Source organism: Lepisosteus platostomus, chromosome 10, assembly GCF_059453375.1.
Source record: "Lepisosteus platostomus isolate fLepPlt1 chromosome 10, fLepPlt1.hap1, whole genome shotgun sequence".
Taxonomy (NCBI): Eukaryota; Metazoa; Chordata; class Actinopteri; order Semionotiformes; family Lepisosteidae; genus Lepisosteus; species Lepisosteus platostomus.
The window spans coordinates 18936495-18963668 of NC_142620.1; the positions used below are offsets into that span (position 1 = coordinate 18936495).

General features: G+C 37.5%; 3 protein-coding genes across 7 annotated transcripts in view; 1 reads left to right on the forward strand and 2 right to left on the reverse strand.

Moving 5' to 3' along the window:
* Positions 1 to 4123, reverse strand: part of unc79 (unc-79 homolog, NALCN channel complex subunit) — an 83195-nt gene extending 79072 nt beyond the window's left edge. For 3 of the 5 annotated variants that reach the window (XM_088648583.1, XM_088648584.1, XM_088648582.1), the window contains exons 1-2: positions 3815 to 4123; positions 23 to 143 (exon numbers count right to left, since the gene is read on the reverse strand). In XM_088648583.1, coding sequence (XP_088504709.1) covers positions 23 to 143; positions 3815 to 3836 — 143 coding nt within the window. In that variant the 5' untranslated portion in view covers positions 3837 to 4123. The remainder of the gene's footprint in view (positions 1 to 22; positions 144 to 3814) is intronic. The other 2 variants (XM_088648585.1, XM_088648586.1) reach the window with 2 other exon arrangements.
* A 4805-nt stretch (positions 4124 to 8928) lies between these two features.
* Positions 8929 to 15668, reverse strand: LOC148653502 (cytochrome c oxidase subunit 8B, mitochondrial). Its single transcript, XM_088648588.1, has 2 exons — positions 15459 to 15668; positions 8929 to 11421 (listed from the first exon to the last, which is right to left on the reverse strand). The coding sequence occupies exons 1-2, from the start codon at positions 15576 to 15578 to the stop codon at positions 11323 to 11325; spliced, it is 219 nt and encodes a 72-aa protein (XP_088504714.1). The 5' UTR covers positions 15579 to 15668; the 3' UTR covers positions 8929 to 11322.
* Positions 15669 to 25167: 9499 nt separating this feature from the next.
* The window catches only part of btbd7 (BTB domain containing 7), a 94293-nt gene continuing 92286 nt past the window's right edge, over positions 25168 to 27174 (forward strand). Inside the window, exon 1 of the mRNA XM_088648589.1 lies at positions 25168 to 25654. The gene's annotated coding sequence lies outside the window, so the exon portion shown is untranslated. The remainder of the gene's footprint in view (positions 25655 to 27174) is intronic.

Sequence of the window (27174 nt, forward strand, 5' to 3'; positions counted from 1 at the left end):
TGTTCCTGCATTCAGCACTTACCTGAGCAGAGTCTGAGAAAAGTATTTCAGAGTGTTTGCTATGTCAGTTCCAGATGGCACAGGGTAAATATTGTGAAGCACACGGTTGTGATACTCTTGCAAGTACCGTATCTTAGAGGCAACTAAACAAATAAAAAGCAGAGTAACAAACGTATAAATGGGTGACAACATTCAATCCTCTTTGTCAGGTTCATTGGAGGAAAGAGGGGAATTCACAAAGTATAAGCTTCATGCTCTCGTTTTAATAATGTATTCATTCTAAAGGTTCAATACAAGTCTTTGTGAATTACTCCCTTTTTGCCTTAATTTCCAAAATAGGTTTTAAAAATATGGTAACATGCAATGATTGCATTTCTTATTCTTCTTTTAACCCCCCCCCAAAAAAAAATGTTTGTTTGGAATTCAATCAATCGACAGAGCTCTTATCAAATACAGTAGCTTTTTTTATGTCCTGAAAATTGACATGAATGTTCTATGTTTAATGGAATAATTATCCCTTCAAACACTTTCAAAACAGCACATTTTTGAGATGTTAAATAAAAGTCCCACTTTGTTGCTAAATATAAGGGGGGGGGGGGCATACCACCTGAACTCTGAACCCAGATTAATCCCTACTTGTTGGAGTAAGACAGAACCTTTTTTTTCATTATCAGTAACTGAAAAAGTTATGTTTCATGACTTGATTTACCATCTCCCTTTTTCTTAGGCTAAGAACATTACAACTTCCTTATTTAGTTAAAAATAAGATTCTCCAAATGTCAATATCAAAGCAAGTTGTGTTCTGTTTGGAAATGTATCAGTTGAAGAACCCTAGCATATTGAAATGAGCACTTCTGAACAAATGGTGGAGTTATCCAGTTTTCCTGCTGTATGGTGCTTCTGCACCTACTGTAGGATGTAGATATCAGCTTCCTGAATGAATGCGTACATGAGGAGCAGTTTGCACAAAGCTGAGCAACCAAACTCAGAGGCCTTGCTGGATGTTTTGACATAGAAAACTTATCTAATATTCAAGGCAATATACTTCAGTATAGCATCACTTCTAGAAGTATTCAGTTTGAACATTCATGTTTCTATTCAGAATATTCACTTTTTTTAAAGAAAAATCTGTATGTGTCATATGTAATTAAACAGAATGGGGCATCATTGGAAGGGGGTGAATATTTTTGCAAGCGATTGTAAATATCTAGAACAAATTATTGTTTACAGGATCTGCAGTACCTTTTAATATATGAATAAGGAAATGCAGAATACATAGCAAACGGTCTTTCAACTCAATAAGAATAAAATATAGAATGCTCTTCACTGTTAATGGTCTTACTCTGTGATTAATGGAAAAGTATCTACCCAGGCAGGTAGATTTTTTTTATTCAAAATGGCTACCAAATGCACACAACCCCATTGGTCTCAACCAGACTTGTAGGTTAAGTAAGTTAAAACGAGAAAAAATGGTGATTAGTCATGGTTAGCCCAGGGTCTCATTGGTGATGCCACACTGCCAAATCCTGGGCATGTTTGATAATTATGTGCCAAAGCCCTAGGAGGTTATGGCCACAGGGGACCAGCAAAGCCAGGATGTGTGTTAGCATCCTTAAGGCTATGGTTATTTCCTGTTCCTTTATTGGAGGCATTTCCCTGATGGGTCATATGGAATCTTCACATTCACCAGTCCTTCTGCCAGAAATGTTAAACAACACGGCACATAACAGTTAAATCAGAAAAATTTGCAGCAAAATTGACATCAAAAGGAATGTCTTACAGATAAGGCAGGATGAGATAAAAAAACAAAATGAAGCAAAGTGAAAACAAAGATAGAGAATGGCTTGAAGCCATTCCTGATGTTAAGTAACCCACAAAAAATCAATGAAATGATCTTTTTGTTTTCTCCAGTGAAATGGGGTACAGATTTCAGATGCCTTCTCAATTTTCAAGCACTACAAGAGGTTCCATCATAATTGTAGGAAACACACAACTATAAAAAGAAACAATGCTGTCATGGACTCTGTGACACAGAGTAGAAATCTGCTCTCTTTCCCAGATTAAAACCCTGAGGGCTTTCTAGCTTTTCCGTGGTAGACTACTATCACATGTAGTCCTTTCATTAGCTTAAAGGGTCTTTGACCTTTAATGTCACCGTGGCTCGTTCATATCTTAATGTAGCCCAGCCTCCCAGTTTTGTAGTTTTATGACTCAAAAGGCTCTCACTGTTCGTAACTTCACTTGACTTAATTGTTCCCAACCTGGTCAAGAGTCCCTTGGGATGAAAAATCATTAAACAAATATCAGGATCAATAGCACATGAAAAAAGATCTTTAAATCCCTGTAGGATTTCCTCTGCTAACACAATCTGCAAACAACAGAGAATTCATAATGCAAACATGCAAAAAGGTTGGTACAAACACAGTGTGCAAGTAATTGTCTGTCAGATTGCATGAGCTATAGTACAACAAACTTTATTAACTGAAAGCAAGTCACGACCTTTAAATACTTCCCCTACATCCATCCCCTTTTCTTCTGCTTTTTCCCTAATTTGCCTGACCTACTGGTTTGCAAAAAAGCAGCAATTCTAGTTATTTAGGCAAAAATGCTGTTCTTATCATTGTCTTAGCTAAAGTGTGGCATTACAGCAGCCCAGTTATTATGAGGCAAAGTTGGACATCAACCTACAATTTCGATAAGCATGCATAATATTTCCTGTTAACATGCATCTTTACATAAATGAAAAAATTCCAGTCACTTAAGATGAAAAAAATGCATTTTTGTCTTCTTGAATTCCAGTTTAACACAATATTAATTTGAATCCTATTTTGTAACTATTAAAAAGAAATGCATACATTTAATTATAAAACTTCCAATAATTCCTGAACCTATCTGAAGTTCAGAATATTTTTTAATATTGAATGAGATTGTAATACTGCTGTATGAGGTAATACTTCTACTACATACTTATTATGAGGTAATACATTTTGCATTTACTCACACTAATGGATTAATAGATACATTTGTCTCTTGCCACACAACCATCTTAAACTATGAAATTATTGCTGTATCGGCAGTTTAAGGCTTATTATTCAGGGCAGACTTGGCGTTTCATGACCAATTTGCATTTTCAAAAATAACCATATTAATGTTATTCGTGTCATGCGAGGGAAATGAATTGGTTCGTTTTTTTTAACATGTAGTTCAAACACTATACTTGTATATTGTAAACTGAGTGCATTCTATCAGCACACCTATGCCACACAGCTATCCCTTTGCTTACATTTTGTGTTAATTAATTTTATAAAATATGGTTGACGTATTGATAACTAATTTCAATAGTCAAACTTCTATATATTAAATAAAACGAAATGAGCATAACAATTATTATCTAAGGAGCTTCGCCTTTTTATTCTTAACATGTCCTAAACGTAACATAACAGGTAGGACTTGCTTTGTGATTTACCCTTTTCCTCCATATTGCGATACAATCTGAAAGTGATAGATTTCTTCATCGACCTTGAAATTAAAAATGCAGCCTAGCCACATTGGTAGGACTCTTGACCTCAATTAAAAATTACATGTTTGCTGCTGTTTTTACCATTTTTAGCTTGTTTGCCTTATTTTAGAAGAAAACAATGTTTTTTTTTTTAATTCAACCTCCCTGCCACCCTCTGCATAGCATGGACGTGTTGCAACCTGCCTTAGCAACCATGGTTTCATCACCAAGGACAGCTACCGTGATTTGATTTGCAGTCAATTCTGACAATTGCCATTACACCTCTAGAAATAACCCGTATCATGTATTACTTACATTGTTCTGCTTTTGTAGACATGTTCAAAGCCTTTCTTGAAAAAAACAGATCAACGCTTTTTCGTCCCTGCGGTGTATTTTTTCTTAGTCCCGATCAGTAACAAAAGTGAATGAACCCCTTGCGCTCTTGCTGGCTTTGCTTATACCACTAATGTCTAGGCGTTACTAAGTCTTATTTTTAACCTAAGCTCAGCATCGTGAGAAGGTTCTTTTAATAATCAGCGTCTTGGTATATCCAGCTTTAATCCGTGTCATACCACCGTCTATAGTTGCAACTGTTCCTTCCAAAAAGACGGCTGATGAATTATAGGAGCTGAACACACCTTTTGCAACAAATGGATTGATCCAGCAGTGACAAATTGCCATTCATAAAATGATTTTCTTTTAGTGCGACCCTCCATTTTTCTCTTTTAGATTTTCGGTCTGTTTACATTGTCAGGGAAAGGCAGTTTTATGTCGTTTTATTGTAGAATCAATTATTTGAAGTGTCATATCCATTTTTCTGCAGTTGTTTCAAAGTCGCTATCCTTTTGTAAGCAACAGATGGTTTCAAATGTCATCAAGATATGTAAAACAAAAACGCTCTCCGTCGAATGGTTATTCTAATATGTTAATGAGGATTGACAACGTTTGTAGAGAATCTTATCCATGTGTTTCCCGAAGAAAGCCAGGGTGACCGTTTCAGTACAGCTGAAATTCCAAGCTCCAAAAACTTTTTTGTGCGTTATTGTAAGTTAAAAGTTGTTCTCCTTAGTTTCTTCTTGTGGTCTTTGGTTTATGTTTCACCGCGGATCATTGGTTTCAACAGGGCAACGTCTTTATGGTCACTATTCCTTATTCATTCATTAGTACGTTTTTGTTGGTTTTGTTGGTTATTCACTTTAAAGTTCCTGTACCAGAGTTTCATGAACTGAAAGATTATGTCTAATTGTCTGAATGTAAGGTTTCTATAGACCTATATACCTTACTGAATCAGAAACCCCTCAGAGACCAGGATTTAAAAACTCTGCCATAAATTTTGCTCCAACCTTCAAAACAATGCATTTATAACTATGTCCATATACACACAGCTGCTTCTTCCAAGAAGTCGAAATGCCCTGTCCTCTCTTTTATATTATGATAGAAAATTTCCATGAAAAAAAAAATTAGTCTCTTATTTATTTCATGCAGTTTTTTTGTACTTAGAGTTCTGGGCTTTAACCCTTGTGTTGAATGTTAGGCAAAATCCTATGCAACATTTTAACGAACAGTTGTGTTCTTCACAACTTCACAACAGTAATATTCTTTATAATTGTTCTATCATTGCAGATGTCACATGCTTTAAACCTCTGATCACAAAGACATTAACAAACTATAATAAATTATAATAATGTAGCTGTGTTATTGATCAATGAGGATGTTGGCTTGTGCAGAAACTTTTCAAAGACATTTGGAGACATTCCTTGACATAATAGCTTCATGGGTAACTCACCTCTAGTAACAGATAAGATTAAGCTAGGAGTTCACATGGGGACTACAGTACTGTTAATGTGGTATTTGTACAAGAAATATATGACAAAACAAGTTACCTGCATATTTATATACAGTTATATTTAACTTATGTTTAATAACACCATGTGACTAACAATAAAAAAACATAGCTTTAAAAAATCGTGTAGATTTCATTAATATTCAGCATTATTTGAATCTCTTAAGATTTATTTATTATTTCTGTTTTAGTTCTTGGCTTTTGTGCTTCTGTTATAGAAAAATGTAGATTTACATCAAACATGTATGAGTGAAAAGCTTCCATTCATTAACTTTTTACTGTTTTTTAGAACTAGTGCTTCAACTTGGTTTAATTCATCTGTCGGTAACAGAGAACTTGTAGCTGAACTTAAAACCCAGAGCACCTTGAGGAACAATCTATGTGCAGTAGCTTCCATTAAACAACAAAACAAAGAAAGAGAGAAAAAGAGATGAGAAGATATTGTATTGTACAGTATTTGTATTTTATTTCTGTAGTGCTACATGGGTAATGGCTGTTTATTTAAAAGTTTATTTTATTTATTTTTTGATAGTATGTCTATCTGGTTTCCAGGAAATGATTTACAATGTAGAATTCCCCTGATGAAAAATAAACAGACTTTCAGCTTTTGCTAAAGTGGGGAGGAAAAGGATGACCTTAAGGGTTTATGTTGCTCTTTGCCAAGATCAACTTTTCCTATCTCAGAAAGATGGAAAGCAAAACCTTCCTTTCCATTTCTTGTCTCTTAGGCCATCTTCTGAACTGTCCCCACCTGCCAGTCCTAGAACTTGCAATACTAAAGTTATAAAAAGGTTGTGGTAGACCATCCTGAAGTTGTCAGATGAGCTACAGTAGATCGCATTGTAAATACTGGACAGATTTGGGACAGCATAATATCTCTTGGATATATACAACAGTTTTGATCAACAGTACTATCACTGATATGTCATTAATATGTAATTAATTTTGTTCTTTATATTGAGGTAAATCTACCCTTTCATTTATATTTTTTTTGCCATGGTATTGCCTAAGCAAGAGATTTAATCCCCTGATTTAGTTAATTTGGGGGAGTTGTTGCTGAGAAAGCCTTGTCTCAATTTGTCCCTACCTGGAAAGACTTACAGGTTAAGCCCATTTCTAGGCAGCTCCATTCGTTTTTTTTTATGAAGACTTTTAAACTTATGTTTAATTTTTTACTATTTTTTTTTAATTTTCTGTCTGTGTTGATGGTGTTTTGGTTTTCTGAAGGATAAGCCTTGATTTTTGTTCTGTGCGCAACAAAGGGTGAGATTTTGTTTTTAAACCATCAATGTGGTCGTTGATGGTAATTATGGGACAAATGCACCACCACTAGAGGCTCAGAAGCATTATATTGTGTGAATGTCCCTTATCTGTGATGGACTGGCCACCCATGCAGAGCATTAGACTCCAGCTCCCTGTACTGGATAAAGGAGTAAGAAAATGAATGAATGAATGGATGGACTGGTTCTTACCAACATCTTTGAGAGACAGCATCATCACAGTCACAGAAAATCTCCATTCTGTGTAACATTTATATTAGAATATCCAGTGGCACCAATTAAGTACCATAATATGTGAATCATTTTATGGATAATTTTTTCAGTGCTTTCAGCAAGTACAGTAACTGTATGCCTGTATAGTTATCTATCTGACTAAAGCCCAGTCTTATTAATATAATCCGTTTTGACACACTATTCACATTTAACAGCATTAGCACATGTTGAGTAAAACATTAGAATCTGTTCACTTGCCCCTGTGCTCCCTGTATGGCCATATGCAGACAGTTGTATAGAAATATAATAACAATAATAATAATAATAATAATAATAATAATAATAATAATCATCATCATCATCATCATCATGATCATAATAATAATAATACTCCACTCAAACTAATGTGCATCCCCACCTGGATGATGTGACGGCAGCCATAGTGCGCCACACCGCACATCAGCTATTAGTGGGGAGGAGAACAGAGTGATGAAGCCAATTCATATATGGGGATTATTAGGAGGCCATGATTGGTAAAGGCTAATGGGAAGTTTGGGCAGGACAATGGGATAACACTCCTACTCTTTAAAAAAAACACCATGGTATTTTTCATGTCCACAGATAGTCAGGATCTTGGTTTTACATCTCATCCGAAGGACTGCGCCTTTTTTCACTTTAGTGTCTCCATTACTATACTGAGGTATTAGGACCCACACAGACCACGGGGTGAGTACCCTCTACTGGACACCTCTTCCAGCAGCAACCATAGCTTTCCCAGGAGGTCCCCCATCCAGGTACTGGCCAGGCTCACACCCGCTCAGCTTCAGGGGGTTTCCAATTGTGAGTTGTAGGGTGATATAGCTGCTGGCTGATATTGGAAGTATTTGTTTTGAAATAAAAAATTGCAAACACACTATATGTGTCACAAATACATCTTACACTTCTGTGGAAATCTATTCAAAGGTGATCGTACTTCACAACAGCTCTGAACCCGTTTTATAGTTGCATATTTTATGGCCTTTAAAATATGATTTATGTGGGATACCATGTAAATATGTTTTCGTTAAGATGGCATGCAAACAATTAAGAAAAAAGGTATAACAGGAAAATAATGCGCAACATTAAGTTTTTCTTTGTCAAGCATACAAAAATGGGCAGACATCCTCTATTAACCATGATGCATACTTTTGCTGACAAATCTTTAGCTATTGTCACTTTAGATGTTCAATCAGTTCCTAATAACTCTGATACAGAGACAAATTGGATTAGAAGCTTGTTTTGTATAACTCACTCATGTAAAAATGAGGCTAACAGTACCCACGAAAGGAGATACAAATGCCATGGATGCAGAATTCTTAATAAAAGTTTGGCTGTGCTGAAGCTTAAGGTAGGTTGGATTAAGTATAGAGGCATAGAGCTTATTAGAAACTGTATTTATCATTGTGTTGCGGATGAGGCTGTGCCCATCCTGCAAGAGAGACCAATAAGTGATCAATGCTGAAGCTGGCTTTAGTTAGCAGACCAGTGAATAGGTACTGGTGATGGTTCTGGTTGCTAAACGGGGGGGGTTGGATAATGAAGAGAGAAGCGGGAACAAAGAGACTTGCAAAGGCCGATAACAGAATTGAGCTTGAAAATGGTGAATGCAAATACCTTCACCTGACTTACCTGTATCTGTATTGTTCCTTTTGAGGTGAACGGAGAAACAGGGATAATGTTTTGGGGGGCATTTGAAGGACGCTTTAATGACATTAGCAAATGGACCCAGGAAAGAAGAGGTCTGGGACCTCAAAGAAGCGGAATGACCAAGAACCCCAAAATACAGAAGCAGAATCTTTAACTGTGGTACGTGGTGAGAGTTATTAAAGTTGATTAGGCTCGGCATCCATGCAGTATTGTAATATGATTAATCATTGCGAATGAAATTCCTTAATGAAGAATTCTGCACTGCTGAAGACGTTAGCACATGGTTACTCACTATTGATTGTGAAAGCGTAGTGTGTCAGAAGGAATGGCTGTCTGAGTAATTGGTAGTGGACACAGGATGAGATACAAAACTGTTTTCAGAGAAGGATTTCATAGAACAAAGTGTCATTCCATGTAATTCCACTTTTATTTCATACAACTGGATGGATACCGACAAAGATGAATGGAAATATGGTTTTAATATATTATTTTTTCATTTATAATATTTCAACTCAGGGCTCAAATATGAAGTCAGTGTCCAACTCGACTGAGTGGAAGATCTGGTTTCAGTTTTGAGAACATACTGTTTTTTGAAAAAAAAAAGCTTTTTTCATGGCATGTTTTAGAATTTTATAGGTGGTGATCTGTTTTAATGTAGAGCGATAACACCTCCCTGAGCCCTGTCCACCTCAGTTTCATTTAGTGAAAACTAAATGACTAACATTTGAAGAAAAAATTCAACAGTGCAATACATCAACAGATTTATTGGTCAAGGAGAATAGGTTTAAATGGAAGTTCTGTTACAATTGTGTCCCACCCCCCAAGGGATAAGAGGGTGGACTTGGAGGTGTTACGGACCCAAGAGCAAGGGTGTCACAGTCCACAGGAGAGGCCGGTTCATTGCAGATGAACTCTGAACAGGCCCAGATACAGCAGGGCTAGCGTGACGTGAGACTGTCCGGGAAATCTGTGTCTAGGTTCCAGGAGCAGAGGCCAACTGGGATGTGGAACTCTCCACAGGTATTTCTGGATTGGTATTTCATTGGACTGTCCAGATTTCTAGTGGCGTTTCCCGGAATTGCCCGGGAAGCAGGCAGTAGAGGAGTGAAGGGATGACAGCTGCAGGACGAGAAAAAGCCACCAGAGTGAAGATATTTGCCTTTTCCAGGATGTAGAGCAGAACAGAGGGGTCCAGCCTTCAAGGCTGGGCAGGATGTTCCAAGTCGGGCTGGTCATTAGGATGGTGCCTGCTCTTTGCGGGGCCTCCTGCTGAGACCAGGCAAGCACCGTCAGGGCAGACAGGGGAGGCACCCCAGAGGCCCGGCCGAAGGTATCATCTGCTGAGGTCTGTGTGAAAAGCTGAATCCCACCTGTAGCCCACACTCAGTGGCTTGAAAGCTCTGGGCAGCACAGCCGCGGGCAGTGCTCTCAGCTGGAGCCCAGATGTGGAAAAAGAAACTGGAAGGCAGGAACAGAGGGACTCCACTGGGAAGCTGTAAGGTGGGACGGGAAGTGAAGTTCATGCCAATGTTGAATGGCAGAGAAGAGACTGAACAGAGTTTAAATAACTCAGAGCATCTGCTGCCATGTGACTTCTCAGACAGGTATTCTGCATATCCTCTCTCTACAGCGATCATGGCAGAAGGAGGCATGGCCACCAGCTGCTCTACTTGCAATGTGCCCTGCTGTGATGCAGCTGAGTGACCATGACCATATCACTTCAAACAATCAAATTGAAGTAATCTTTTGATTCACAAGGTACTTAAAGGGAAACTGCTATGCTATTTTTAAATTTCAGGGTTAGAAAGAATCAGCATTGACGAGTGCATTTCAAACCACAATAAAAGTAAACTTGTAAAACATCCAATTTACTTCACAAAATATATTAAATTTCCCGGCATGCCCAAGACCATCTTCTGCGATTCAGGTCTAGGCAACAATTCAGAACTAGGCAACAAAAATTTCAGTGATGTGTTGTGGCCCTATTGCATTGTAAACAAGTAGGCTTGTGAATATATCTCTTTTAATCCAATAGAAATATTGCTTTTGATTTCAACACGGTTTTGCTGAGCAACAATACAACTCGGAATGCAGGTCACGTTTGAACATTTCTGCGGTGAAATGTCTGCTGCACAGCCTTTACTTATTCACTCATACATCACATTATAATAGTCATTACAGAGACTAGCGAGCAGGAAGGGCTGCATCACGTCGCAAATCATGGGAACTCTAATGCAAGTTTGCAACAACATGGCAACTTACAGTACTTTCACAAAGTTTACAATTTCGTGCTTACTTCAAAATTTGTAAAAAAAAAATTATAACATGAATTAATTTATTTTTTTACCAAGATTTAATGAGAAATTGGGACTGCAGTTCCCCTTTAACAGTGTGCTGAAGTTGCAAAATGAGAAAGCAACATGCTCAGCTTCTTCAGATTAAAACTGCTGCAGATTCTTGCAAATATGCTGCACATCTTTCCAAATCACTTAAGGATAATTAATTAGATAGGAAAAAAGTCCTACAAACTTTTTTTGTAGGAAGGTTGTTTTATTGACGTTTTAACTTTGCTAACAATATTCTAAATGCTTATTTTAGACTTCATAATGTTTTTACATGTTTTCCAAATACCATCAGAGTGAATTTAGTTTATTGTGATGAAAAAATCGTATATGTATGACTGTAGGTGTTTCTGGAGCTAAAGAACATGATAAATCTAAAGGAGTCAAGTGTTTTTCCCCAGCCCTCACAGGTTTGCCGTATGAGCTTGTGGTGTAACTTTAGTGGTGGTCAGCAGAGGCTCAGCGAGGTCTCCTGCGGTATTCTGGGAGATGGTGTAGAATCCACCCAGCAGGACCCAGCAGAGTCACTGCAAATACTGACATGGTGAACAATGTTTGCTGTGGAAAAAAAAGAGAAAATAAAAATGAATGCCTGTACTCCTTGGTTTACATGGTTGCTGTCTTACATTACTGTATATGAGGAAGGTTATTTTTCAAGAATTATTCAATAACTGAATGATTTGGTAATGCTGTATAAGGTGTTGATTCATTGTGAGGTTGCAATGTTTTCTAGAATCAAAATAAGAAAAGAAGCAATGTATGAAATGCCTTTTTTCTCACAATACATCCACAACACATATTTACTGTATAAGATAAGATCACTTTATTGGCCATATACTGTACAATTTCTTGTATTAGGGATTTGTCTTTTCACATACGCCAACATACTCTCCATGAGACACACAGACAAGGAGAGAAGCTTGGGGTCAGAGCGCAGGATCAGCCATTTACATGGCGCCCTGTGAGCAGTTGGGGTTAAGGGCCTTGCTCAGGGACGCATTGCTACCTGTCAGCACTGAAGTCCTAGGTTCAACTCTTGGAGTACAATCTGTGTGGAGCTTGTATGTTCTCCCCCTGTACGCATGGGTTTCCTCCAGGTCCTCTAGTTTCCTCCCAAAGTCCAAACACACACTGGTAGGATACCTGGCTTCTGGGACAATTGGCCTTGATGTGAGTGTGTGCTCTGTGATGGACTGGCATTCCAACCAGGGTACTGTATATCCTGCCTTGCACCTGTTGCTTGCCGCATTTGACTTTGAATCCCCTGCTACCCTATATACAGTAGCATATATCAGGTTAGTATTGCAAGTTGGAAAATGGATGGATGGATTATAAGTAAAGCACTGCTAAATTCACAGAACCTATTGACTTGCTTTTCATCCAGATCTCAAAATGTTAATTTTAATCAACTTGCTCTAATGTAACGGATATAAAGAATGTTTAAATAATCAACACACCAGCTATTGGATATTTTTTTAAAATTACCTCTGAAGCAGAACTTAAAAAAACAAGCATATAGCTGTCATCATTTCCCTTTTTATGCAAGATTTTTTTATTTAATATTCTCTGGCGGTCTGACTTTGAAGTCTTCACTTGAGTGTCACAATTCTGTTGTATTTCAAAGAAGGTTACTGTATGTTTAGAGTTGTTTTTCTTTCAAAGAGCTTCACTTCCTTTGTATAAATTTCTCTGAACAGAGGATGTGCTCATTAACTATTTCCCAGCTGGGCTTCTGGTTATTTTTTTAATTTACAGATTGTTTCCCCTGTGAACACTAACCATATTATTTCCAGAGAGTTCTGTTCTTATCCTGTTCTCTAGTGCGTACTGCACGTAAGGCTGATGGGACATGACCCAGACACTTGGCCTGTAATAGGAACTGAACTGACATTGAAATCTGGATGAAATTTCCGGATTCTAATAGTTTGTGCTGTCAGTTATTTTCTGTTCCATTGAACACAAGGGATTTATAAAGTTTGTTGTTGCCTTCTAATGTAAATATTTAAATCACAATGGCACAATTTCAAATGCTTAAGGGATGAATTGGCAGGAGAAGGATCTTCAACATCTACCATGCATACCCATGGAGCTTCTAGTCCTATTTCGCCACTAAATGAAGTAGTTTGTGGGGTATTCATCTGTCTTCCCAAATCTGGTCCTCTTGGCCTACACATACTAGAATCATTCTAGCTGAGCTCTCAGTAACATAAGAACCACTGTTTGACCTAGTCCCTTAATTCTATTTCTTTCACATATTAATAGTTACAGATTTTAAGTTAATTATAAAATGTAATAGTTAATAAGTAACTTCCCAAATATTTAAGAGCAGAGAACACTGAAGGAGTACAAGCTAATCAAAGTACCGTATTTGTTCATCAAGAATAGACCATTGTATCATGATCTCCCTAACGAGCTCTAGAGACAAAGCTTATATTTGTTATGTTAGTAAAGCAGAAGCACCACTGATAAAAGACAGCAGGTCCAGATTTCTGCTTTCATTTGATTATGTTACAGTGATTCCCATTGCCCTGGTGCTCCCTGTTTCATTACGCACCATGCATACTTACTCAAATGGCCTTTGGGTGATCATCTGAAGAGTGCAATTTGGAGATCAGCATCACCATTTTCTCATTAGGCTGTATTTCTCTCTCTGGCAGCTGGGACCAGTGGGTCTGCTCTGCTTCAGACACTCTGTGACGCTGCTCTTTATACTTGCGCTGTTGTTAACTTGGAGTATATATAAAAACTTGATTTTCCAGAAATTGACCATCCTCACAAACTGATCACATAACAGGAAGTGAATTGAAATCCACCACATTTCTATGTAATACATAGTTTTATCTGAGTCTGTATGGAAAACACACTAGAATGTACACAAGCACTTCATTGCTAGCTTCTTACATTTCTCCATTGAAGATGTCCTTAACTGTTGCAGTCAATCGCTGTTGTGGTTAAGTTGCATGATTGTGTCATTTTTAATCAATTTTATTTTTTAATAACATCCTGTGCATACCACTAATTTCTATGAGAGTGCTGACACAGCCATACTTGAGATTTATAATTTATTTCATGTTGCTCATCCTTACATGCTTTTAAGTTGCTGTGTCTGCTTGGTTGGAGGTTTGCTATGTTCACTGTCTGTTGCAGCAACAACAACAATTCTGAAGAAATTGTCAGAAAGTGCACACTGGAGCCAAATTAATGGAACTCTGCAAAATTACATTTTAAGATATTTTTAATTACTATCCCATGGACAAGTGGAAGGCAGGTCACGTATTCTCTGTAAATAATCATTTTTGTCATTCTTTTTTTCTGCAGCACTGTTGGTAATAAGATTTGAAAACCCTTTTCAGAAGCTACTTCACAAATCATATACATGACAAGCTCTCTTTTTTTAAAAGAATATTAGTTCAATGCTTTTCATACAACCCTTACTGTGAGTAGTCATAAATTTTGCCAGATGGACCAGATTGTAGACTGTATGGCATTAATTCACTAACACTAGTAACAAAATAGACAAGGTAATAAAAACAAGTCCAATATTTTAAGCCAGATATTTACTCAATGAGGAGAAATGACATATCATCAGAATGTTCTTGTCTGATGAAAATCAAAACAATATTGACCGTCAAGGAGATGCTGACATAATAAAATATGTTATTATTTCCAGCTATCCATTCCGGAAAACTGATTATTCTTGGTGAGGACTGTGTCATCTAACCAGAAGCAAAACGGAACATAGCAGAATACCAGTTCCTAGCAGAGTGCAGACAGACAAACACACTCCAGCTAGAGACAGCACACAAGGACAAGCTAGAGACAATTTGCTTTGCCAGTGTGTCTTTGAAAGGTGGAGGGAAAACAGAGGATCCAATGAAAAGTCCAGTGAACATGAGGAGAACATGAATACTCCACACAGAAGGCAGTCCAGCCTAAAAAAAACCCCAGACCAAAGAGCTGTGGGGCACCAGCATTAGCTGCCAGGCTATGACTTAGCTCTCTCACAGTTTTATTTCCAGCAAATAATGTTCTGAGTACCATTATCTGAACACAATTGAATATCACTGAAACAACCATGAAGGCTGAAAATTGATTAATCTGCCAAAATAATTTAAAATGCAAAAATGAGAATGCCGAAACTACTTAGAAAACGTACCTGTTTGCCCCCTTCTTCCTAACAGTAAGATAACAAAATCACTTTCTACATACAATTATATTAATGATGATTTTAACTTTAATTTTGCAACATTAGGTGCCGCTGTATCTGCACCCAATAAACCAGTAATTTATTATGGGTTAGCAAGTACTGTTAGATCTTGATTCCAGAGGTCAAAGTCAGACACGGTAGTTCAGTACATGATGTTTTAGTCAACAATCTTCCAGTACAATGTTTTCTGAACCTCATGGGTTCAAACTGTTATATCACATTAAGAAAATGTTCCTAAAATAATTCAACATAGCATTCCTACCTTCTGCTTCTGTCAGATATTCCTCGTTTTATTTACATTTTATTTTGTTGTGTCTTAAAACATGTAGTTAGTCCAAAAGATTGCAATGTTTCACATGATTTTCTCTGAAAGAAGAATGTCACTCACCCCTGGTCCAATCTTATCTTTGGGGGGCTTGCTGTAGATGTTGGCTGTCTGTTTAGCTAGTATCTTCTTGCTCCTAAAAAGATGTGCAGCTGTAGTGGGTCCTCTCAGAATGGCAAACATTTTTTCACCCAGCTTTGCCAGGTTTCGATTTCTGTAGTCTGCACACTGGTCTGAGGGATAGTTAAAGACTGGCTTGAACGTCCTGTGGGTCTGAAGACAGATTCAGACAAAACTTAAATCCATCCCTCCAAAGGGAGGAGCCATTGACAGTCTCTGAAATACACTATCTCCCTGAAGATGGTCTTAGACTTCTCTAAGCTGCAGATGCCCTTTAAAAAGCAGCTTGACATTCCTTGTTCTAATTTCTGACTCTTTGAGACAAGGTTTTGTTATGCAGCTACCTTGCAGCGGTAGGGCCCTGAGTTCAGTTCTGAGTTTGTATGTTCTCCCTATGTTTGCCTGGGTTTCCCCCAGACGCTCTTGTTCCTCCTACAGTCCAAAGACATACTGGTGGGTTAAATGACTTCTGGGAAAATTGACCCGGGTGCAAGTGGTTTGTCTGGCTATCTCCTGTGATGTATCCTGTCTTGCACCTTTTGCTTGCCAGGATAGGCTCCAGCTACCCAGATACCCTCTATTGGATGAAGCAGTTAGAAAATGGATGAGTGGATAGATTTTAATCCTAATGTTTAATCATTATGAAACTGGTGTCGGTTGTAGTTGATGTTCCAAACACCGGTCAGGACAGTTTAATTAAAATTTAAAAACTGCTACAATGTTCAATACATTACAATAAACATTATAGAATATACAGTATATGTACATTTCTTGTGATTAAGAAAACCCTTGCTTGGCTACGTTAAATTATGAGTAATAGGTTTATTCCATGCTGAAAAAAAAGAAGAAAGAAAACACAACGTTTCGGCCATGGAGCGTTCTTCAGGTGTGAGCCTATTACTTGTCTCTTTGCAGCCTACGCATGTTGACGCAGCTACCCACCGAAACTACTTTAAATTACACAATGCCACTTTTACGAACCTAAGACATTATGGCATTAGAACAATGCCATATGCAGTTGGAAAATAAATAGCAACACTGTGATTGTTTAAAGACAGGTTTGTACATTTTTTCATTAGAAAGCTGCTTCGCGTGTCATCAAGCAATCAATAGGTCACCCGGGTTTACATGTCAGCTGTCCTCCAGACGAATAGCACCTGATCCTGTGCCTTTTATCTTCAGGTGCTAGAGACTGCACGTCTATAATTTTGGAAAGACAGTGGCCTGATTAGTAGAGGTTGTATTTTGAAATCTTGCACAAAATCAAACAAAAACAGTTTTGCTTTTCCAATTAGGTTTGACTGTTTGTCATCATCACATTCTTTGATGTTATCATGTCTGAGTGAGTTCATGACAGTCCTTTTACAAAACAGCTCCAGATTCCACATACTGATTTTCACCTTAGGCCTGGATTTAATCTAAATGTCAACTCACCTGCCAATAACCAGTTCCAGTACTGTCACTTGTTTACAGTTGTCTTTTTTCCACAGTTTATTTACATCAATTTATTGAAAAGCATGCCTTTGAGAACAGAGCTTGGAAATTGCAGGTTTTAAATTAATCCAGACCTTAGTACCTATAACATGACCATATACTGTACAAATACATTTATTTTGGTGTGGCGTACCCCATACCCACCAGCAAACATGCACTAATACTGACTCTATTTCTAGCCAAAGCCGCATAAACTACAATGGATAGTTATGGAGTTTCAAGGTTTCACATCTCTTGAAGTAACTGTGTCAATGATATCCAGAATCACAACATGAACTTTGAGCTATAGGGTTTCATTATATTGTCAGAAGGTGCACCACTTATAGTCACATCATATCTCAACAGCTAAGTATAACGTTGCCTAGTATAGTACATAGAGAGTTGTGGCACCGTTTCCTTAGGATGCAGAATTCCAAACGAATGCCACTGTATGGTGACAGAACACAGCACTTCGGGATCCTATGACTCAAAGGACAAGAAACTTTTTGAGTCTTTCAAGACGCCCCTGTGGTCAAGCTGTTGCATGGTGTACTGGAGGTTAAAAGGCTACTCATTTCCATTGAAATATACTCCCAGAGCATACTGATGTGCATTCCTGTTTGTGGAATATGCATCTGAAATTGGCTTAAATAGAGCTAAATTTACATTATGACATGTATTGCATTACCTATTTCTGCAATTATAGCTAAAAATACTGTCAGCATATGTTTCTTTTTACTCCTTTCTTCATGGTGTTTGCGACGTCAAGCAATATGCAGGTTGGCAGCTGATGTCCTTGCTGTTTGATCTGTGTCACAAAAACTCATTTCAGTATGAGTCAGTTTTCTATTAAAATACCCAAATTTTAAAATAGCATGATACTATTAACTGATATGAACTTTTAACTTCTGTGTAGTTTATATCCTTTCTTTTATTTAGTTCCATTTTGGGTGTATTCGCTGTCCTCCCTCCCAAACCAGCCTAGACGTAGGCAGACATTTTCAGTTACATGGTTTATTTGGTAATGGTGTGCTCTCATCCAGACCTCAGCAGGCTGGAAAAAAATAAATTTTGTGCAGGCCTGCTCTGGTTTGACACTTATCAGATTTCCCCGTGGGTTGCAACCAGTGTGCAGTATGGAAAGTACGATAAGAACTGACAGGAAGATGCAGTTTAATAAGAACACATCCAAACAAGCTACAGGATAGCAATTTCTCAAGTGCATGCAAAATGCATATTTGCATATTTTGTCAAGATAAGGAATTTTTTTATGCAGATTCTACAGCTCTAGACAATCAGACAAATACTATATATATATGGTATTGGGTATTTTTATATGGAGAGAAAGAAATACATGTAGTATATTTCAACACCAAAATTCAGAATAAACCATTAGTATTATGGACCTCAATGACAGGTGCTGTGAGAACACAGCTTCTGTGTTTCCTGTGTTGAGGGGGAGTGACGTGGGGTGGGTTAGGAGATGTGATTGTAATGATACCCAATACAGACATTTGTTTAACCAGAGCATTCCAATTAGAACACATTCTCTTTTTCAGCTAGGCAATAGATTCACGCCACTACTGCAGAACATCCATCCTGTCATCCATTTTCTAATGGCTTTATCCGATACAGGATCGCGGGTGAGCTGGAGCCTCTCTTGGCGGCTGGCCAGCAGGTGCAAGGCAAGATATACCCTGGACAGGACACCAGTCCAACACCAGGCACACACAGACTCGAACATGCACACACTCACACACTCACACCAGGTTCACATTTCCCCGAAGCCAATTAACCAACCAGTATGTCTTTGAACTGTGGGAGGAAACCAGCGCATCCAGAGGAAACCCACTTGAGCACGGGAAGAACATGCAAACTCCGTGTAGATAGCACCCCAGCAATGCTAACCTCTACACCACTTTACCGCTCCTAAAAATATGTAGTAGATAACAAATCGAATTACACATTATAGAGTACGCATTACAAATATGTAGTACATATGTACACTTTATTCCACTAAAAGCAGGAATTAATTTAACAAAAAAAATATTTTGTATTATCCAAATCTGTAAGAAAGGTACTGTGTTTTCCAGACAGATACTCAATCAATTTTAAGGGTGACATGTGTCAAATTAATCAAGACTTTCAATAAATTAATGCATTAATTTCTATATTCAGTGCTACAGTATATCCCATAACAGAGCTTTATTTCCTCTGTGATTTATACTTGGCAAGCAGGCGCCACTTGGCAGAGAGGTGAAAGCAGTACAGGAATGTCAGACACAAGTAGGTTCTTGTACTTCTACCTGTAGCAGGTTAGTAATTATCAGTAGGGGGTAGTGAAAGCAGACTTGAGGGCAGATGGCTATCTTACCTCATTTCGATGTCTCCATCCTAGACAGCCACAGATGCCCCTTTTAGCTTTTGCCCAGTTTTAATATGATGTCATCTCTGCTCTGGGAGCAATGGAAAGCCTATAATTTGCAGGGTGAGACTGCTCTACCTTTGCCTGGGTGCACAATACTTTAAAATGTTGGCATAGTACATTGCTTAATGTCTATAAAACTTGTCAAGGATTGGAGAGGACAGTTATATAACAAGGGAAAATGCTGCATGCTTTTTAAAGGCATTTTATCATTTTTCAGCACTGTGCTGAAAATTCTGCTCATTCCAGAACATTGAAACTTCTTGTTATTCATTCTTTAAAATTATCTCAGTACTCCTGACACTTAGGATTAGACCTTACTTAGGGTTAAAGTAACTGAGGGTTACTTTAATAGGGGTATGTGTTCAACCAAACTGTTACTCGGTCTCAAGAGGTTGAAACTGCACATCTTCAGGTATTAAAATACTGTACAATAACTAATCTTTTTTAAAGTTTAACTCTAACTCCTAAATACCGTCTATAACCTGCATAGTTTACGAATGAAAAGATTAAGTTTAAAATAGTCTTATATTTACTTATTCCTTCATCTTTTAGTGCTGTAGTTATCTGTATCCTGCAACACATTTTATATTTGTAAACAGTTTTATAAAAGAATATGAAATGTATCCGTGTGTGTATACAATATTGTTGACAGGCACAGCACGCAAAATAATTAATATAAAAGAATACATAATTATTTTCACATTTATGGTGTAAACAACAATAAATAAGGTTATTTAGATAAACATTTCTGGTATTAAAGTATTATTACAAAATATTTTTAAACTTTATTATTGTTATGCATGTTCATGTGGAAAATATATAATATGTCTCCCCCTTTTGATTAAATATGGTAGTACTCAGAGTATACAGTATGTCTTCAATCTAATTTTTATATCTCTTTTGTTACAATAACCTCATTATGTTGCAGCAAAGAATAAGATTTTTTTTTTTATTGTCAGGATTTTAGTGGAGGCTTTGAAACAAGTTTCTCAATTATATCTAGAAGAATTATCAGGAGGTGTCCTGACAGTTTATCTACCTGTCCACATAGTCTGTTATTGAACACATGTATGCTCTATTTATACGAAGTGCCTTGCGAATGTATTCACTTCTTTGGGACCATTTCCTATGGTGTCCCATTGTGTGAATTACAAAATGATGATTTTCACAGTCTTGAGACTTAGTATTTTATTCAAAATTTCAAAGTTCAAACTGAAGACTTCTAAGGGTAAGATAAGTTACAGTACATATCAGCAAAACCTAAAGAGAAAAACTGAAATATGTTGAATGCATAAGTATTCAGACATGTGTACTCAATTTTTGGTTGGAAGTGTACTTGGAAGCAATTACTACTGCAAGTCTTTTGGGAAACTGTCTATTTTGCCCATCCTTCATGGTATCTGACTTGTTTTGAAAGCTCCTTATCCTTCCTGGTTTAAATCTGCTTTAAAATCACTGCCTGAGAAACCAAGGCAAATGTTGATTTTGTAATTTTGCAACTTTTTAATAAATACATATTGACAAATGTCTAATTAAAGACAGTTTTTAAGAACTAATGTGGTACGTATGTAATATCTTACTTAAGTCTAATTACTTTTTGAGCAAGACAAAACTTTTCATTGTGAAATCATGAGAACCGCTATTATTACATATGGACACGATTAATCGTGTGGCTCATAAAACAAAATTTGTCACTTCAAATATTTATTTTCCACCTGAATATATTAGGTTTGTTAATGCAAAGGGATTGAATTCCTTAAACAATATTGGCATATCCATTTTGCTTTCGTAGTAATTATTTACTTCTTTCTTTTTGTTTTTTTATTTGAATGCTATCTTGGCCAGGATTTATCTTGCCTTGCACTTCTTGCATGTTGGGATAGGCTCCAGGTCCCCTGAGACCCTGTATTGGATAAAGTGGTTAGAAAATGGATGGTAGTGTTTAGTAGGTTAAGTATTTAACAAACAAATATTAATAGCTATGTCAAAGTGTCATGACTGTAAGCTTTAAAGCAACAAAATGTAAAAACTGTACACTGTTCAAGACTTTTTAGATTTTATTGCTTAAAATGAATGCTGAACGCATAACACTGTACGCATGAATGTCTGTACAGTATGTATATCTATTACAATACTAAATTGTTTTGATAGTCTAAAGTTCCAGGACCAAAGAACTTTAGCTTTGAATTTTTTAGCCTGAGTTTACAGGTTGCCAGCTTTCTAGGTCTTTGGAGAGAGATCTTTTCTCTCCACAGCAATTGGAGATGCTAAGGCAATGCTGAGCTTCATACAGTTTTCTTGATAAAATTGGAAAAAAGCCTGATCAGACATGTATATTTTCATTGTTTTTCCATTTGACATTTTTTTCACAAAGTGAGCTACAAAGAACCTGCATCTCACTTCTGTCTTCTAGGAGGCATCTTCTATTACTGTGTAAGTTGATTTATTTATGAAGAGAACTGTGAAGGCTGACCTAGTTAATGTGGCACATCTGGTTTGCAGTGGGATCCTAACAGAATCTGCTGCTCACCATTCAAAGCACTAGTGTCTTTCATGTAACACAAGAGGACAAAACACACATATTCTGAGCCACGGACCTTATCATCAGGCTAAGCCTAGAACTGCTTTGACCAGTGGTTCTCAACTGGACTCTTTCCCTCAGTCATGGAATATGCCCTTGTCGGCTGTTTTTTGTTAAAAATGCTTTCAGTTCTAAGACAGTTGAATGAGATTTGTAAATTATCTCAACACTGTGCTAATTAGGACTGTACTTATTCAGGTGTGTGAGCTTAAATATAACCAGAAGGAAAAACACTGACTCACTGGGGACGTTTTCTGATAAAGAGTCATTCGTACCTGTGTTTATTATCACTGAGAGAAGAAAATTGTGTAAATCAGCAACATAAGTTACAGGCACCAATTAGCACTGGTGATTAAGAGCCTAGTTGGAGCAAAAACCAGCCAACACAGGGATACTACAGGACAAGGACTGAGAACCACTGGCTAAAACAGTAAAGTATTACTTAAGCTTCTCCTAACTGATGTGGGCACGACGTAAGACTCAGAATGCTGGGAGAATGTGGTTTATTTCCAAGGTGTCTTTTGATTTTTTGATGACATCTGAACTCAAGATGTTAAGTGAGCTTCAAAATCTAAAGGTAAATCCATTTTCTTTTCAAAAGTGCCCTGAACCAAGATGAGAAAATAACACTTCAGGATGAAATCAAGGGATATTCTGAGCCTTAATCAATTTCCATAGATGTTGCCATCTTGAAATAATTATCCTGAAACTACAGTATATATGTGTATTATGCGATGTAAAATTAATTCCACTTTTTCCTCTCTCTCAAACTAGGGCCCATTTTAAGTTCTCCAACGCTGTTAATTTCAAAAATTATTTTTATTTGTGTTTTTGCCACATTGGTTTTGTCTCCAGCTTGTTTGGCATATTTGTATTTCTAGAATTACTTTAGCAAATTAAGGGTAAATTCTGTTTATAATGTTAAATCCATCTGTATTTTTACGGTGATTTTTGTGTTGTTATGTGTGGGGTTGTACTACTATGAAACGGAACCAAAAATGATTTATTCGAAGCAAACTATCACTTTTTATCTAATATGTAAGTATTTTGTAAATGCAGTGCATAACTCCAAAAAAATATTGTGGTCTGTTTTCACCACATTATATCGATCATTTTAATACAAGTGATAGAATACATTTTTTAAATAGTATGGCTTCTGTCATTATGAAGTAGAGGATGGGGAACAGACAGAGCTGAATGTTTCAAGAATCTTCTACATGTGCATACAAGCTTCTGTGAAGCCTACTCTTACCTCCCCAAACAGCTGCTGCACAAAAATGCAGTGCATTCCAACCAAGCCCACAATCTGTTAAAGTGCTCTCACACACACAAGAAATGAGAACAATGTTTTCAGTGACCTCAAACAGACAATTAATCTGTTGCATTTATGCAGTAAATGATGTTTCAAAGAACTAGCCCTTAGGCAGTTGCTGATTTAAAAAAAATGAATTTAGTTAATTAAGTTAAACATTTGCCACTTAATAAGGATAGCGGGTTTCAGTATAGGGAAGAGACACAGGACAAATATTTGTCAGCCATTTTTAGATCCTTTGACAATACTACTCCTAATTGTTTTTATGATGTTATTTATATATAATGGATATTTTATGAGTTCAAAATATGCATTATGTAAAGAAATCACGTAACATTCTCAATGTTTGAGATCGCGCTAACTTAACTATATGGGAATGGTGTTGGCTGACGATCAACAGCACTGTGTGTTAAAACTACTCCCATAAATCAGTTAAATGTTACTCATTGAAATTACAGTGTGCCAGAATGCATTCATCCAGTATTTCCAAGAAAAACTCACTACCACCATCACTAAGCTAAGCATAAGTGATCAATATAAGCAGTTTTTTTGCTTGATCTGTACTTGTGTTGTTGTAATATTACTGGTATGACTGCAGTTGCTCTACCAATAAACACAATTTCAACATTTCATCAACAGAACGGTTTCTGCATTGTTGTCAGTGCTTTGAATGGCCTTCCCGGGGGTGTTGCTCTGACACAAAGCTACAGGAAAGGGCTGTGAAACACTCTCTCGATGTCATTTTCTGTGTAGGTGCTGCCACTGCACAGGCAGTATAAGAAGGACATCAGTTCCATTGCTTTAGTTAACATTTTTCTGTTTGTTCAATAAAAATCAATGTGAAGTTCACTGTCTGCATCTTCATTGTCTAGATTCACCCTAGCATTCAGATACTGTTTATGTGTGGATAAACTGTCAGCAAAATGCAATACAAGCTCCTAGGCTAATAATCAGTTGCAGTCGACCACATGACTGCCAATATTGATTGCACAGTAATTTTTTAATCAAAGAGATCTGACGGCTGAAAGATAATAGATGCATAAACAAACTAGACAGAGTTTTCTGATGACATTTTTTGGAAAAAAAAGACATCTGTACACAAGCCCTTCCAACTTGTAGTGGGCTTTTTCTACTATGTACGTAGAAATTACAGCATGCTTTGCATGAATGATGGTGGAAAAATGTAGCAGCTTGTGGCAGTGATTTGAAAGAATTGAGTGTTTAGTCTTGTGCAAAAGAGATGGGACTTTGATCGTGGGAAAGCATCTGACATTCTGTGAAATGAAAACAGATTTACCCTATGAAGACAGGAGTACGATTCTGCCAACAAAAACAGGAAAAGTGTCACCACTGCCAAGACATTTCGTTTCTATCTATTACGTTCATGGCGTCACGACAAAGATCTGTACTGAAGTGTGTGTTAATAAGATACAGTACATTAGATAGAGGAGTTTGCATTTTTTTTTAGGCAGATGCAAAACACTGCTGTAGGCACCAGTACACTTAACATTGTATTTTGGTGCTTTCGTAAAGTGCTACACAATCATTGCTATTGACAAATGCTTTAATTTCTGAAAAACAATTTTCTTTTTTTATTATTGTACTATTGTACAGTATAGTATTCCAGTATTTACTGCTGCTTGTGCTACGGTTGTTCTGTACTGCGATTTGATTGGGTGTGCAGTAAAAAGCGAAACCATGATTTAAATCTGAACGGTACTTGTTTAAATCTGAACGGTACTTAAGGTTGGTATCTAGTATGCAAATTCAAGTAACACCAATCGCCAAGAAAAACATGCATATATAGTCACTGTAGGTACAGTATTATACGCCTGCTTTTCTTGCAATGCGGCCCGCTCGGGGGTAGTGGGCGCTAATAACCAAGACGCCCAGCCGAAGACTAGCCTGTAGTCTCGGGTTTCTCCACTCTGTGGCATCTCCAGAGCCCCGGACCAGCCAACAAACAGCGTCGGGATAGGCCACCTCCGGCACCCAACCAGGCTCGGCGCAGGACTACAGAAAAATAAAGCAGTGGAGAGGACCCCCTGTCTAGAGTTTCTCTTTTCAAGGAAAAGCAACGAAAAATCGGGGGGAAAGTCTGGGCAAAGTGGAATTAAAAGCTAAGGCTGGGTTTTTGGAAGCCTCGGGCTGGGATGACGAAGATGTGTGCCGGGGTTTGAAGTGTGTTTTAGAGGGTTTGAGCTGTTTTTTCGAGGGGATAAAAACTTGTCTGGCAGCGAAGGAGCCAGAGAGAAGAGGGAGCTTCTTCAGCGAGAGGAGAACAGCAGTCTTGGGCAGAGAGGAGGCAAGAGTGGACATCGTGGAGCCCGTGAACTTCACACCAGGTACGGATAAAAGAGAGCAGGGTGGCTGTAGTTTTAAGCGCTCTACTGTCTTTTTTTCTTTTCTTTTTATAAAATCCCAACAACTCAAACTTGTCCGTGTTGCGGCTGCCTGTGGTCGCTAAGGCTCGTAATACGAAGAATTGAGCAAAGCGGGCGTAGCAACCGAAACACGTAGCTAATTAACCAGAGAGCAATCCGTTGTTGTTTTATTGGTTTATTCATTCTTTACATCACCGTTTCTTCTATTCATTCGAAGTTGTATGGTTGGAGACTCGTGAAAATCTCCACTTTAAATACAGTAAAAGAATATTGCTAATCGTACAATTGATGGACCTCTTCAGCATGTAGCTCCACATCTGGAAATAAACTCCGCTTTGATTAGGGGAGATAAGCTTGCTTTTATATTGATGACGGATAATGACACGGATCATCATGCCCAGTTGCATGTGTTAGTTCGAACGAAAATGAATTGGCAGAGAAGTGGACCGTTTGCTTCATGTTAGACTTTTCTATGTGATTTAACATACAGTATTTAGATTAATGTAGTGGGAGTGTTCCTGTATTCCGAGTCACTCTTAATTTGGTGCCATTCACAGACGAAAGCCGAAATCACTTTAATATTAATACGCCTTTTAAAAACAAATCAATTTTTAACGGTTGTCCAGCAAAGATGTGCTGTGCCAAAGAAAGTGTCTCTTTATACTGCGTTCGTCTTGTAGCTTATTTGGCGTAGCTACATTGTTCTAATTGAGCGGCCGTTGTATCTTTTACCTGTCCACAAGCCAGGATGAAGTATATTCCTGTATGTTACAGTAACTGGTTCAGCCAGGTGTGGTGCCTTTCCACCTAAAACAACTTTCTTAAGGTATAACTTAATTAGCGTTACATTCTTCTATGTAGTGGTTGTTTTCAGTGTCTCATCTCTGCTATCTTTGTATTTTAACAAAAAGTCCCTTACAAAGGCAGAAACACTTTTTACGCTAATTTGTGGTCATCTGGTCTTTAAAATTTCCGTCAATCAATTATCTTTGTAGACCGGTGATCTGCGACCATCTTAGTATTGAGGTCTTGGTGTTCTGCATGTGTTTTTTTTGGGGGGGGTGTTTTGATGTCCTATACAGAAAACGCTCCCCACACCATACTTATTTATAAACATAATTTATTTTGTTGATGCGTAGATTCTTTCGTGCTCAAGATGAGGGTGGTTCTGAAAGATTAAATAGTTAAACTTTTTTTAACAGCTTCATTTTCAGGTGTTTGTATTCAGTGACGTAGAATAAAACCCGCGTTGATCATATGATCAGGTTTTTTTTTGCTCTGTAAATAAAGCATGTGAATCTTTTACTGTATTTGACATAACGTTTAGTCCTTTTCCGACTAGAGTGGTCGCTAGCGTTAACAAAATCCCAGAACCTGCATTAATAATATTAGCCATGTATTTGCTTTAAAATTGTGTTGCATGTTGTTAACACTTTAACACACATTACCTTTGCACCTCTATTAGTTCTTTGAGAACACTT